The sequence below is a fragment of the Vanessa atalanta genome, chromosome 9 (assembly GCF_905147765.1).
Source record: "Vanessa atalanta chromosome 9, ilVanAtal1.2, whole genome shotgun sequence".
Classification (NCBI taxonomy): domain Eukaryota; kingdom Metazoa; phylum Arthropoda; class Insecta; order Lepidoptera; family Nymphalidae; genus Vanessa; species Vanessa atalanta.
The window spans coordinates 5,448,335-5,464,984 of NC_061879.1; the positions used below are offsets into that span (position 1 = coordinate 5,448,335).

At 30.4% G+C, this 16,650-nt stretch overlaps 1 protein-coding gene across 2 annotated transcripts in view; it reads left to right on the forward strand.

Annotated features, from left to right (window-relative positions):
- Positions 1-8,932: 8,932 nt before the first annotated feature.
- Positions 8,933-16,650, forward strand: part of LOC125066561 — a 35,668-nt gene continuing 27,950 nt past the window's right edge. Inside the window, exons 1-2 of one of the 2 annotated variants that reach the window (XM_047674688.1) lie at positions 8,933-8,949; positions 15,112-15,241. In XM_047674688.1, the coding sequence (XP_047530644.1) occupies positions 8,941-8,949; positions 15,112-15,241 (139 nt within the window). In that variant the 5' untranslated portion in view covers positions 8,933-8,940. Of the gene's footprint in view, positions 8,950-15,067; positions 15,242-16,650 lie in introns of those variants that run through there. The other variant, XM_047674687.1, reaches the window with a different exon arrangement.

The following is a 16,650-nucleotide window of genomic DNA, read 5'->3' on the forward strand; positions in this document are numbered from 1 at the left end:
TAAATTTTTAGCAATATATCAGAAACGTACTAATTTGTTTATATTCCTTCATTTTTCTCATTATGTTGTACTATTTATATGGTATATAATTTTGTGTCTTTTAAGGCAAATAATGCAATCTTAACAATACGTATGAGTGAGATTTTATATAGTTCTAACTGTTCTCTGTTAATGATAGTTATATATATCTTCTAATAATATACACGTGCTTTCTAAATTATTTGCTTCTTTGAATACTTAATCACTTTTCAACCTTCTGGTATATAAAAAAATTATTAATAGTGTAGTCCGCTAGCGTCTCCTTTACAAATATTAATAGTTTTATTGAAAATATATTTGAGTGTATTTCAAAGCTTATTAAATAACATTTAATAATGATTGTTATTGATTAATGTAATGATAAGATTTGTGAAATTCCGAGTATAAGGCACACTCTTAACCCATACGTAGTACGAGAATGTATGTAGTATATTCGTTATGCAGGCATTAAATGAAATGTCGTAAATGTCGTAAAACTTAAGAATTTATTAAAAATATAAGTATGTGTACTTTTATTGTACACATACAGAATATGAAGCAAACATAAATCCTGGAATGTTCTGGAATTTTATTAAAATAATATATCGAATGTTAAATATTACTTGGCAGATTTAAAAATGCCTACTTTACAATTTGGTAATTAATATCTTAATATAGATAATATCTTAATGAGAAAAAAAAAACAATAACACATATAATAGATATTACAAATATTATTATGATTTTCGAGACTAAATAAACTGAAATATTTATTATTTCAAGGAAATAATACTTAATACAAGATGTTATAGTAAATGTACTAATGAAATTAATTTATTTAATGTTTATTTCCTAGCATACGTACCTACTATAATTGCGAATATAGTTGTCGAAAGTGTAAATTTATCGAGCAGAATAACTAATGTACTAATTATAATAACATGTTTTGACGACTGCCTGCATAATTTTGTGCATTTCTCCAAAATTTGCACCTAAGTAGGGCTTATAAAATTTATAATAAATCCTGCTATAATTATGAGATATTGACAATAATAAATATGTAACAAAAAAAAAACAGGTAATTATAATAAAAATACTTTACAGACTAAAAACAGAAAAAACGCACTAAAAAGTTAATACTTCGAAATATCCAACAAATGGACTTACAATAGATATAATACGTTTTTTACAAAGTCTAAATAATTCTATGGTACGTGAAAACTAACAATACATTCTATCAGTGGATTTTTTGCTCATCTGTTTCCGTAATTTATCGTTCAAGGTGAGCTCTTACTCGATAAGTGATTCGGTATTACGTACAGAATAATAAAAAAAGTATTAATCCTGAAGTCTTTTTGCATTTAAGGTCGATAGCGGAGGCTTACTTAAAATAAACTTTTTATACTATTGCTTTTTAGAAAATAATAATTGGTTTAATTTGTTGTTGAGTGTTTTATTATCATCGATAATAATCAATATCTGAAAATTATTAACAACTCTACTTTTTTTGTTTATTTTTCAATAGCAATAAAATAGTAGTACGAAGTTATTTTTGACACTCTTCGAAGTTTCTTAATTTTACTTATTTGAACTAATTTTAATTCGAATTTAACTTAAAAATATTATTCCTATAACAGTCGTATTTTTTTTAACCACATATATAGTTTAAAAAGACAATTTTCTAATTAAAATATAACATTCAGCTGTAAGTATCGTTACCTATTTAAATTAAAATTAAAGGGCACGACAGAGATATAAATTGTCTGTATAAATGATTGTGTTATTGTATGATAAATGTAATAATGCATAGATATTCAATGTAGGTATCTTCACCGTACATCAAAACATTATTTAAGGATTAGAATAAGAGTTTAATTGCGTAATATAAAGCTGTATTTAATCTTCTTCATATATTTGCAGACTGGAGACAGTTAATCCGTGTTATAGTTGCAAAGTGCAATTTTATCGCTTAAAATTCAATATCCGTTGAGAACTTTATAATATATTTTATCCCTTTTTAAGAGAAACATCTATTGGCGCGTCTGGGCTTGGATTGATTCGTGACGTCAAACGGCATGACACCCTCTTCTACCGTCATACTCCACCGCCACTCTCTACTTTCGTGCGCGTATCGCGTATAATATAATATGTGCATCGTTTTTTTTTTTCTAAATATAATATTAACATATTGACTTAAAAACCATTTAATTATAAGTGATATAATAAACATTTATTTTGATGTTTCACATCTGTCTGGCGTCTCGTGACAGCTATTTTTTATTTAGACATGGATTATCTGTCCTCAGTCGCCTCTAGCATGGTGTATCATTTCTCCTTAAGCTCGGATACGTTGACTCTGTGCCTTTGCCCTATTTTACTCGTATATTTGAATATATACTTACTAAGTAAAAAAATTACGTTGAAATTAAATTATATATATTTATAATACTTGTAATTAATGTTTTATATATGCATTAAGTATTTCAAAGTAAGCTTTTTATAGAATGTAACGCAAACATACTTCTATTTGAAAATATGTACTTTATTTTATTTTATTTTTGTTTAAAATTAAATATGTATCGTTAACGTGTATCATCTTTCACAACTTCCTTTTATCAATTATCATCATTTGAACATAACGATTTATTTAAATGTACTTATACTTATTATATAATTAGTGGCGAAAGTAAATATAATTCATCGATTATAAAATGTGTTTGGGGTTAAATTTTACAGCCTAATTTTAACTCATATTGCATACAATATATGTAGATATATTATGTGTTTTACATGTTACCAAGCCGTCACTGACTTAAATTTGCTAAATCGATACCAAAGAGACTTTACTTTTATAATTATGAAACAGTTTTTTTGTAGAAGGTAAATATGAAATTAGAAATACAATTGTAAAATTGTCATTGTATATAGGGGATAATTATCAGCGCACACTATTCAATCCTAAATTATCACCCCAAGGAAGTTTATACTCGTAAATACGCATAACTTTTTAGACAGTTAAATATCACAAGTGTGTATGTCATAGAAAAATGTTTATTGTCATGTTAATAATACGTTTCATTTGTTAATGAATAGACAAATATATTATTACAATTGTATATATATATTTTTATTAACATAACCACAATGGTAAGGGCACGTCATCTCGTTCGGTATTTTCTCTTTGTTTATATTTCAAAGGCAACAGACAAAAATATTTAGTAAAAATTTATTATCGTATTATTTAAAACCAAAACCATAGATGATCTGTCTATGAATACTAAGTATTTTTCTAGATCAAATGCACATATTATAAGAGATTTGGGTCACGCATTTTTAGTCAGTCGCCCATCAAAATAAATCAATTTGATTATTTTTAATATATCTATATTTATATATAAAATAATAATTTTAAATAAAATTGGTAAGTACTCTTTAAATGACTAAAATTAATGCTAAAGGGGTTCAATAAGGTCCGTACGTCTTGCTTAACTGTAGGTTTGACACCCTTAATGGCTTCAGGGGTTGTCAAAATATATGTTGTGAAATTATGATAAACGAAGTCATTTAACTACTGCTAACTAAACATTTCAAAATACATTTGAAATTTTTAAACATTACACATGCTATAAATCTCCAAAAAAGCTTAACTTAAAATTGTAGTCCAAGATTTTCTATGAGATTTCTCCGCAATTTTGAAAAATGGGTAAATTTTTACTAGCAGTAGCTTGACTATTCTAGTATTTAATGATACGAAAATTGTAATCATACACTTTTTATTGCTTATGTTACACTCTACAAGGTCACATAATTTTTTTCACCTATCGTTATACGTTATTGAAATATCGAATGAAAAAGTATAAAGAATAAGCACATTGCACAATAAGCACACCTACCATGTAAATATTTTATTATAATAAGTTATGGATGTCAGGAGAGTTAAAGCAAAAAGTAATTTGATATGAAATTAAAGCCAAATAAAGAGTGCGGTGCCGCTTGGATATAAGGCCAGTTTGACCGCATGTGAGCGGACACATGCCAGGTCCTGAAGACATATCCCCTGATATCCGCGGTAACCCCATTTTAAGTAAAAAATCTATCCGCGTCATATCGGATGAACGTGGTGACGTATTATTATGAGAAGGTACCATATTGTTAGATAAAACTAACTATTAGGTATTGCTTAAGGGAATGCCATACACTAACTCCACAGTCTAAAATGCTATGTAAAATTCCACACCAATAACTCAAGGAAATCAAGGACTTGACATTTTTCGTTTTCTTAGTACCTACTGAATGGATTCATAAGTCCTGTAGTGCATAACACTACTGAAAAAATTGCATCTATCCGTACAAAGATTTCTAATTACAAACCAGTAACAGGAAGACTATAAGTTAATTTACGACTGTTGTCGTATTATTTTTGTTTAAAATCTGCCTTCTTGTGTTAAATTTAAATTAGCCTCCATATATTTTACGATTGGATAACCCGTGGTCAAGATAGTGTTCCCTAAACCTTTATTAGGCTTTATGCGTACAAAATGGCGTCACGTTGAAACAAAGGCATTGTTTCATTATAATTTTAATTTAAGCTGAACAAATGAAATTTATATTTTGAAAAAATATAATTTTAAACATTTTTAAACCGGTAACCATGTTGATTTTTTTTTTTTTTTGTCAAAAGGTGGCAAACGAGCAGGAGGCTCACCTGATGGAAAGTGACTACCACCGCCCATGGACATCTGCAACACCGGGGGGCTTGCAGGTGCGTTGCCGGCCTTTTAGCAAAGAGTACGCTCTTTTCTTGAAGGTTCCCAAGTCGTATCGGTTCGGAAAAACCGCCGGTGAAAGCTGGTTCCACAGAGTGGTTGTGCGAGGCAGAAAATGTCTTAAAAATCGCGCTGTTGTGGATTTTTGGACATCTAGATGGTGCGGGTGATATTTGGAATTTTGACGAGATGTCCGAAGGTGAAATTCAGCAGCCGGGATTAATCCGAACAATTCCTCGGAACATTCTCCGTGATAAATTCTGTAGAAGATGCAGAGCGATCCAACATCTCTACGCAAAGCCAAAGGATCAAGCAGATCGGAAAGGGCTTGATCGTTGATAATTCGAGCCGCTCTACGTTGGATACGGTCAAATGGAAGGAGCTGGTACTGGGGAGCACCCGCCCAGAGGTGAGAGCAGTATTCCATGTGAGGCCGAATTTGCGCCTTGTATAGTCTTAGACGATGGGCCGACGTGAAATACTGCCTTGCCTTGCTGAGCACACCGAGCTTTTTTGATGCCAATTTGGCTTTGCCTTCCAATTGACCGCGGAACTGAACGAAACTCGAAACATCGACGCCAAGTATTCCGATACTAGCTGTGGCGGCTAACGGAATGTTCTCGAATCATGGAGATACGACAAATGGTGTTTTTTTAGCAGTAAACGCGCAAACTTGCGTCTTTTTGGGGTTGAAATGGACTAGGTTTAGCCGACCCCAGTTCGAGACTTTGTTTAACGAAGACTCGATTTCAGACACAAGTTTGTTCCGGTTTTCTTCGACGTTTTCCCGAGAATTATTAGCACGGCCGGTGTATGAGGTGTCTACGGTGCTGTCGTCTGCATAGCAGTTAATGTTACTGATTTGCAACAAGTCATTGATATGCAGAAGAAACAGAGTGGGTGATAGAACGCAGCCTTGTGGAACACCAGCATTGACGAATTTTAAGTCAGAGCATGCACCGTCGACAACGACCTTGATGCTCCGATCTGCCAAAAAACTGGTAATCCAATTGCATAATTTCCCGGGAAGCCCATAGGCAGGAAGCTTCGAAAGAAGCGCTTTGTGCCACACGCGATCGAAGGCCTTCGCTATGTCCAGACTGGCTGCTAATGCCTCCCCCTTGCTCTCAACTGCTTCCGCCCATCTATGAGTAAGGTAAACTAGAAGATCACCGGCTGAGCGAAACCGACGGAAACCGTACTGGCGGTCGCTAATCAGCTGGTACTCCTCTAGGTACCGCAGGAGCTGGCAGTTTATAATGGACTCCATTACCTTGGAGAACAAGGAGGTGATGGCTATGGGCCTATAATTGGACGGGTCTGAGCGGTCTGATGTCAAATTTGTTTTTACTAAAAAAGTACTTAATATGTTTAACCCCTAAAAATGTATCATCTATTCTTTGTATAACCGTCTCAGTAAAAATTATATTTAAAAAAACATAGAATTAGTTTCCCGTTACTGTATTAAATTAAATGAAAAACTACTAGATGGTACCGAGAAAAACCGGAAAAAAACTTAGCAGTTACTCATTTACAGCATTTAGACACGCGGAAACGTGTCAAGCCAAGTTCAAGCCAAGAAAAAGGGAATTCCGACGCAGCAACCATTTCCACTTCAAGAAAGCCTGAAGCCACTTCTAACCTTTTAATAACTGAAAATGTATTAAACCTTTATAATAAATTATATTTAATGTTCATATTTATGCATGAAACCTTTTAGATTTGTAACAACTCTAAATACTATAAACACAGTTAAAGTTATTATTGAGATATTAATGTCTAAAAATTGCCTTTTTTCACGGACTCACATATCAAATAAGATCAAAAACCTGACCTTTAAATTTACCGTTCAATTTATAATTGTGTGTATATGACGAAAAATAAAAAGGGAAACAGTCAAATTTACGAGTTTAAATATTTTGCTTTTTGCATTTTTATTAGCCACAAAGCTAATAGTAGTAATAATAAGTAAGATATATAGTAGTTATATATAAGTTGATAGTAGGAATAATAAGTAAGATATATAGAAAGCAAATCGCTTTTTTTTTTAATTTGTTGATAAGCATTCATAATTATTTTTATCAAAGGTAACTTCTAACATCATTGTTTTAATTAAGTGAATATTTGAATACATACCGATCAATGAGCGGGGCGTTAGAATTAACATACAAACATAAATTACTGGCTAAAAATCGTTTTTGAAAAATAAAGAAACCCCTTACTTCAGAGTTATTTAATGTAGTTAATATTACTTAATTAGTTTAGACTTTGAAATATACTTAAAATAATTAACTTTTTTATCGTTATAAGTATACGTACTATAATGTATCGCCGAATTTCTACCCAGCATAGTTTAACAATACGTTCCAATATAGACTATTATTTAATGCATTTAGAAAAAGAACTTAGAAATACACATAATTATCTGGTTTAGTGTCCAAAAAATCTAATTAACCGATTAGCAGAGAAAAGAAATACAGAGTAATATACTGAGAAATAGATGTGAATTCATTATAAATCATTTAACTCGCCGGCGGTTTTTCCAAACCGATACGATTTGGGAACCTTCAAAAAAAGAGCGTACTCCTTTTTAAAAGGCCGGCAATGCACCTGCAACCCTCCTGGTGTTGCAGATGTCCATGGGCGGTGGTAATCACTTTCCATCAGGTGAGCCTAATGCTCGTTTGCCCCTATAACATAAAAAAATTGATATATTAATAACTATACAAAATAATAAGAATCAACATTTTTATTTCATTCAAATTAAAAAGATATGTAACAATAAATACGACTACTACTATGTGGTTTATCGACTCGGATATTTGTAATGGAATCGATTGTAATATTACACACATTTGCAAAGTGAATTGAAAAGCAAAAAATATTACGATCACAAATTAATTAAGTTAACATATTCATCACATTCACAAATAAGTAATGTAAATTTAACTTAGGGTATGCTGCTGGCCCTGATTTTTTACAACATACTTTCAGTAACGACTGCCATTTTATTGGCTCTTTTATAATAGATCCTTTTCTGCGGGTGAATTTGAAAAACATGGATAAAGGCTAGGAAAGTTTCAGAATTTAAAAGTGGGCACAGGCAAAACATAGCGAATTATAGGCCCTTATTATTATTAATATCAACATTTTCAAAAAAAAAGTTAGAATTCTTATTACTTCTGGTTCCTGGCATATAAATTTAAAGATGAAACAACATGGCTTCATAATGAAAAAAATATACCCATTCATCACTTTTTTACTATGTTACATGTAATAAAAAAGTAAAAAATATAAACTTCGACTACAAGATATATGGCAACATTTAAAAAAAATGTCAACTAGATAAGAAAACATTACTTCTGATGTAAGATTATAAATTGCTTAATCGAAAGTTAATATGGTAATTATTATAAAAAGAAAGTCCTAATTTATTAGACAAAATTAGATTTAGACAATAGAAAAACATAACGCAAGGACTTATTTAAAATCTCTAGAAAGTATGCTCCTTGATCAGAATTGCCATATCCTACAAAATACATTACAAAAAGACTAATTATACTATGTCCTAAATTAAATAAAACATGACTTATTTTTTAAGTAATTTTATCTTTAATTTCTTTTTTCATAAATAATATTACCATTTATTTTTATATTGTAATAGTTAAGCAGTTAATATTAATTATATATTAATAAAATTAGTCTGTCTTTTTTTCTATTTTACGATTTAGAAGACAGAATGTTTTAGTATAATTTTATATACTCCATTTTAAGTAGCATATTCGTTAAGTGTGTACGTGTGTGTTTGTAATATTATAATGTTAACAATGTTAGTCATATATTAATATTATAATATTAAAATTTAAAATTCTCCTTCTTAAAAAAAAGTAAAATTTTGTAAAGTACATAATTACGTACTAATATCAATGAACCTCCGCTAGTTAGGCAGTTGGTAATCGATTCTAGATTAGTACAATAGTGGCGATAAAACGAAGTGATCTTTCTCTCGCGACAGTTTCTTTAAGCAACCCGTGGCCGTCAGGTTTCGCGCCAATGCAAGTTTAAAGTGAAAACAGTCTCTAGGATTTTTGTTTTTAATATTTTCATTTTTTATTATTAATATTATTATTTATAATATTTTGATATTTCATTTAAAATGGCAAAGGTAAGGTGAATAGTATAATAATAAAATAGTATAATATTTACTACAATAAAAAATAGATATTTAAAAATATATTAATAAATTATTATTATATTGCACATATTATTTTTGTTATTACTAAAAAAAATGTTAATTTTTAAAGATTTATCATATGTTTTTTCGTTAAAGACGACGTTTAGGAACTAGTATTGTGCATATATAATATTCAAGGCGAATTTTATAAACAGTGACCCATTTAGTCGTGTAACGTTAGTATTGTGTACTTTAAATATAATACATATTAAGTATAGCTGTGTAATATATGTTGTTTATTATTGTCATTATAACACAGAGAAGCGAGACGCGTCTTTTCATTACATACAAGGCTAGTCCGCATAATAACAGAACTATCACAAAATAATTCTATTCACGGCTGTTATACCGTGAGAATGGAAGTGAAGATACTGATCCCCCATGAGCGCTTTTATTTCCAATTAAATTTGAATAAGGCTTTTTAAGCTTCGAAAATTACGGTGAATTGCGTAAGCGATATGTTCAGCTATATATTAAGATATTTGTGTGAATTCATGATTCCCATTATGACATGGAACAGGTTTTAAGTGGATAGACGAGTACATATACATAAATACCTAACTACTAGATACCTCCTCGCTTAACGTGACTAAAAACATTTTCTGGCATTCAAAACAAGATTTCTTTTACGATTTTAAGTGTTTGACTCAAAGATTAGTTGTTGTAACGTAAATATATTCATATGTAATATATGTATTAACTTTATTCCTAATTACTTATTTATTTTACGAAAAATATTATAAGTCATTTTAAGGACAATGTATTTTATATTAATTATTATATTCTAATTAATATCCAAAGCACAAATTCGTATGCTTATATTCATCATCTTTTTTTCAATTTTATTTACCGTAGGCTTTGTACACGACTGTGCTGTTAACAAATAGATCGTAAGTTTTACATACCAAATTTGTAATCCAAAGGGCATCAAAATTATTTTCTAAAAAACACGCGAATTTTCCAGCCTTGCTCATTGGCCTCGTATAAAACTACGGTATCAATATCACTTCTCTTCAAACTCAAGCACTTTTGAACCATACATTTTCTCGACACAATAAATGTTAGAACCGGTGCAGAACTTTGATACGATATATAACATAAGTCGAACACAAATTACATAAATATGTACCTATGTTTAAAATTCTAATGAGGGGAAAAAATAATGAAACAAAAAATAGTCACGCAATGTGCACAATTTGCAGCGTTGTTAAATATATTAATTAAATCATCAACATTACTTAGTATAAAACAAAGTCGCTTACCGCTGTCTGTCTCTATGTATGCTTAGATCTTTAAAAGTACACAACGGATTTTTGATGCGATTTTTTTAATAGATAGATTAATTCAAGAAAGGTTTATATGTATATTACATGCTCAATATAGTAGAGAGACACTGATAATAATTTTAGTAGAGGAATATTAGATGTAAAATGTCGCAGGATCGTTCCTGACCCCTTGGATTATTGTCGTCCCCACTCCCAACACAAGTGATAAGCCTAAAAGGAGAGGTAAATAAGAATATTAGTGATTCCTTACTTTATTTGGGGCATAGCTAATATTCTTAAAAAAATATACAAACGTAAATATAAGGTTTGTTTATCTTTTTCCTACTTCCATTGGACTAGGCTAATATGTATTATGTAAATTTACTAACCCCCATTGGAGCAGAATCATGAAATAAGGATGAAATATAAGTAGGTACGAGTAGGTAAATATATAGAAGGAGATCTTTGTCTAGAAGATTTGAATCCCAGGGGAATTTAGATAAATGTGAAGTAAAATTGAGCAAATACCTATCGTATACGCGTAAATAATCTCATCGTGCATCGACCTGTTCTACGTATTATGCCAGCATATCATAATAATAATTAATAAATTAAATAAAATGTTCATATCATATGAATATTTAAATATTTTGATAACATTAAACGAGAATTCATTTAAAAAACTAAAACTTTTCCAATGACAAAAAACGTTACAAAACACTAAAATTTTATATGTGAATACATTATACATTATACTCGGCTAAGAAGAGGGGCAGAGGCTAACATTCTAATACCTATATATTATATATATATATATATATATATACCTATAGTAGTAATATACACATTTACATTACAGTACATTATTTTATCAATGATGCATTAACAGTTTACGTCTTCGTACGACGTGGTAAGTATCGTGCAATATGAGACAGCGCTTCGACAATAACCTCTGTATTTTCAAATAACCGTACTAATATTATAATTAAGAAAGTAACTCTTACTGAATTTTCTTGATGAAATTTCAAAAAATCAAAGAGAAATCCTTGTCGAGTTCCTAATTAATTTTGTCTGTAAACATATGAACAATTGTATCACATTGTATACACTATGACATATATAACAAAGCGTTATCAACTTACGTATACGCTGATTCCTATAGGATAGGCGAATAGATTACACTCGTATATATAAACAACGCAGGTATTATTTTTCAATAATTTCTATTTTATTTCTGTAAATTTCACGCAATAATGATTTATAAAGGGTATACAAAAACTGTAGTTGAATTGGATTTTTAAGTTTGCTAATAAAAAAAAACCATTATATTATATGCAACGTAGACATTATGTATATCATAAATAATAATATAATATAATAAATAATAACTTATTATCAAAAGGTATACCAAGATCCTTTAATGTGTTTACTGAGAGTATCGTTTTGCACCAATACCGTAAATATGTTTAATGACATTGTATTATTTTTGTAAAAGTTATTTGTTGGCATTTATCATGTGCTAAAGTAATGCTATTTCCTTAGCATTAGGCGCTTTGTTGATCCTAATTTTCTTGTATATATCTACGTATTTTTGTGATGCTCTAAATTATTAAGTCGTTAGCTTACATCAGAATACTTGCAATATTTAAAGCACTTATTAATGTAATTCATAAAAACGATTTAGAGAAGACGACCTAAAGTTTAACCTTGAAGCGATGTAATTAATGTGTACAACGATTGTTTAATCCCCAGATAATTAATTTACTGAAAATGAATAAATTAGTTAGTTGCAGATGATTGATTGCCATGAACGTTTATAAAACAATGTACGGATAACATTTTGTTTAATTTCCATGCACTGGGAAACTTAAAATTTTATGTAAATTATTATATATATATAAATTTTAATTTTTAAAAATAGAGCCAAGTTTATAAGAAAATAGATAACATATTTAGTACGAGCTGTCTTTAAATTGTTTACTAAACTCATAAACGAAATCAAAATACTTTTGTCATGTTACAGTGTTTAATTAAATGTATATAACTACCACCGGTTCGGAAAGTAGATTTAACTGAAAAGAGCCGGCAAGAAACTCAGTAATTAATCTTTCCCACCATTTTAATTACAGCATACGTCAATAAAGTACAATTATTATTTTATATATCCTGCCTAAAAATCAATTAATAATAAATAAAATTTTGTATTGAATGATATATCTTATTTATCAATTATAATTAAAATAAAATAAATGGACATAAAGTGTCTCAGGAATTAACAGAATAAATCGAGTTCGGGGAAGACCCATATTCCGAATATAGCCTCCACCGGCGTCAACAAGTGCGATTCCGGCACTGGTCTGTTCCTTGAAAGGCGGTCGGCTTTGCCGTTGTGCCTCTCCGGGAGTTACGCCGCCTAAATATATATTTGTAGCCGCTAGGTCAACTCCATAAGCTTCAGCTAGAGTTAACCTCTAATAAGGCTAGAAAGTGCGTGCCTCGCTAGTTCTTTATATGCGCCACCAGGGTTGTACGACTGAACCAAAATATTTTTCCGTCTTAAATTACTTGTTATGAAATTATCGCACAGTACACATTCCATTCCGTTCAACAGCAACAGCAATTTCCCTGACAGACAAATCTGGAACATCTTTTGTCCATAATCTGTGATAAGGAAAAATTTTTAGAAATCTCTATATTCACCAACAATACAGTCCATGAGGAATTATAATATTTGCAAAGTTTAAGAGGCCTAGCAGACTTTGTGTCTTGTCTGGTATGAAGATCCTAGCAATCATACCTTAGAATTTTTTGGACTGCATATCGTGTCTTTGTTACCTTCTTGAGAGGTTTCGTTCTTCTACAAGGCCGGCAACGCACCTATAACCCCCTGGTGTTGCAGATGTCCATGGGCGGTGGTAATCACTTTCCCTCAGGTGAGCCTCCTGCTCGTTTGCCCCCTATATCATAAAAAAAAAAAACTATCTGAAGTACCGAGTAGAACTGCTTCATTGGAATATAGCGGTTGAGCATTTTGAGGTCAAATATTAAACAGAGCTCACCATACGTTTTTCTTACCAAAAACATCTTGGATAGCAAATCTGTATTCAATATCTTTGGTGTCTCCAAAATTCCCTTGTCTTTTAGCTCCCTTGCAGTCATATTTGGAGAAATCGTCTCTTTTAGAGGAGAAGATTTTTTAGTATTTTATTTATATACTTTATTAGTGTGTTTTATTAAATTAAATTATTTCATCGCCAATGCGCCACCTACTTAGGAACTAAGATGATATATCCCTTGTGATTGTAGTTACACTAGTTTACTATCTACTGGTACTATTACTACTGGTGGTATTTAAGCAGACGTGCTTGCACAAAGCCCTATCACCAAGTAAGGCGTATCAACATCGTTAATAAATTCGCAAATAAACCTTTAGTTAGATTAGCATTATAAAGATAAGTTAGTTGGATTTATTAAAAAGTTTTATATGTACTATACAATTGCAATTTAAATAAACGAATAAAATTTAAATCAGACTAAATCACGGGTATTTAAAATAAAATATGTAACCGAATTGATAACCTTGATAAAAAAGAAGAAGTTCCTTTTAAGTCGGTAAAAAATTCGAACGAATAATATTAATAATTGTTGCATGAAAATCGTTGTGAAATGAAATGCAGTTATTCAAAACATATAACATATAACTCGATGATGATTGCCTATTTTTATTTTTGATCACAAAAGGGTTGTTTACTAGTTTCTACCTATCCCGATTTAATTTTGTGCTTCCACAGACTTGACCTGAACGGTTCTTTAAAATTGAACTAACACTTAAACCAAATTCAATATGATTTCATGTTAAATGTTTACTTAATGGATGTTAAACTAACAACATATACTTACCTTACTCTTTATCCATAATCATCATTTTATGATTTTACATGTTTTTTCATGAATTCAACATTAGTTGATTTTCTAAGTTTTACTACACCATGATTATAAATGGTTGTAAAACCTCTGTTATATAGCGCTGTGCCGTCAAACCACCTTTCTACTGTTTAGACGAATCACCTCGATTAAAACAAGTTCCGTTCGCCCGATCATTGAAATGCCACCCCAAACCATACATGAACAGCCTCCAAAAGGAACAATTAATTTTTGAGCATATTCTCCCCACGTCGACGATACTCTCCTGCGACGGTTTACAATATGAAGCTACATTGCCTTTCCAAGTTCAGTACAGTTCGGGTGGTTGCTCGAGTTCTGCCGGTACCGGATCTCCTTTTGTAAGAACCCATCTCTCACATTTAGTTCGGTATATTCTAGAAATCGTAGACTGTCTTAAATTTAAATTTCTAGCATTCGTTCATTGATCCAGTCCTTGTGCCTTTTCGCAACACTACCACAATTTAAGCGGCTTGTTCGGACGAAGTGTCCATATTTATAGTTACGAAAGTCCTTTTAAAGTTTAAAAGAATAATAATCAATACTATTTGTTACAATAATTTAAATCGCAAATAAAAATAAGAAGCAAAACAATTGAATTTCAAACTTCACTCTAATAACAAATGAATATATAGACTCACTATTTAATCTTTTACTGTAGTTCTATTTTTAAATTTTGTTTTTTGTTTATGATTAATGGACAGTTTCTATATTTTCATATAGTTTAATTTAAAAAGTTTTCATACTTAATTCGAAAGTAATCCTGAACTTTGATGCAGTTTATGAGTCCGTCAGAATATTTTATTAATTTACGTATTTAGGTATAGGTATAGGAAAAAAAACCCTATCGAAAATAAATATGAAAATTGTTATTACTTTTTTTCAGATGAAACCGAATGCTTCAGACAAACTCCTACCTGAGATTACTGCGGTCAATATCAATAAGATGGTACCGGAGGAACCCCCTGATGAAGAAATCATTGAATGCAATAAACAGGAAATTTGTTACGGAGCAGGTAACAAAATCAAAATATACTTTATTCGAGGAGGCTTTTACAAGCACTTTGTAATCTTAATTTTACATAACTATATTGAGTGAAGCTATCATATCGTTTCGGAGTGAAGATTATACCGAGAATAACCGGTTAGAAACTCAGTATTTACTTTTTTCCAACATATACAATACAAAGTTAGTTAAATATATTATATATATGTATACAATATATTCACGATTTTTTATCAAGATTATATCTTGTATTGAATAATACTCCTTTTTTACAAGATGTTCATTTATGTTAAAAATATCTGCGAAAAGTTTTTATAGAAACAGATAAATTACCCCAAGAAGGATTTATTGACTTTGCTAAGTCGGAAACTTGGTGTTATAAACATATCTTTACGTCTCATGTACATACAAAGACTATCACTGTTTCTATCAAAGTCGTCAACGTTTTTTTGCATATAGGTACATAATATTGTTAAATATATTGTGACGCAAAAAGGAGTATTCCTACATTGTTAAAAACTACCCGAAGGTAGTCTATAGCACCAAGTTTATAAATACTGTACCGTTCTCTTTTGTAAAACAGATTCAATATCTGTAGCGTTCCCCTAAAATTAAAGTTACAGTTAGTTAAGTATAAAGTTAAAGTTAAAACTACCTATTTTGTATATGTTGTCCTTATATCGAATAGCTGTTGCATCCGTATTTTATGTGCCCTTATTTATTTATTTATTGAAAAAGTTACTTAAAACACTTAAAATTAACAACTAATATGGCTAACATTCAAAGTGACACGTCTTTAAAGGTGTAAACAACTTTACTTTACACTGACATAGTTATAAGATAAGTATATTTGTACTGTTATAAATAAAAATGGTTATAATTGTGTTCTTGTTTTTTAAATTGTTAAAAAAATAAGGTCGCCAAAAAAATAAAAATATACTTTATTCAAGTAGGCTTTTACAACAACACACAATTCTTAAGGATAATGGGCTGAGAACCCCTTGATCCTGATCCTCCTCCTGCAAAATTTTGCCCTTGCTCCGTCACTAAGTTCACGTAATTAGGAAATATTTTGTAAGGTTTAATATTATTACAAGTGTTTATACGAGTACTATTAATTATGAGATCTGTTACTTTAACTTTTAGTTAGATAAATCTGAGTGCGCCGAAAATTGGAACTAATCGGTGTCCACTACGTCTTCGATACTTAGGCGTGTATATGTATGTATGTATGTAATGTACGTAAAGTCGAATGTACATTCGACTTTTTAAATTATAAATGAAGTTATATTGCTTCCTTATCTTACTATTAAGATATTAAATAGTATTTTGTTTGTGTGTGGTTCACACATATTTAATATGACAAGTGTACATTTTATGTATAAGTAAATAGATAAACCTTATTTGTTATTTTATAAT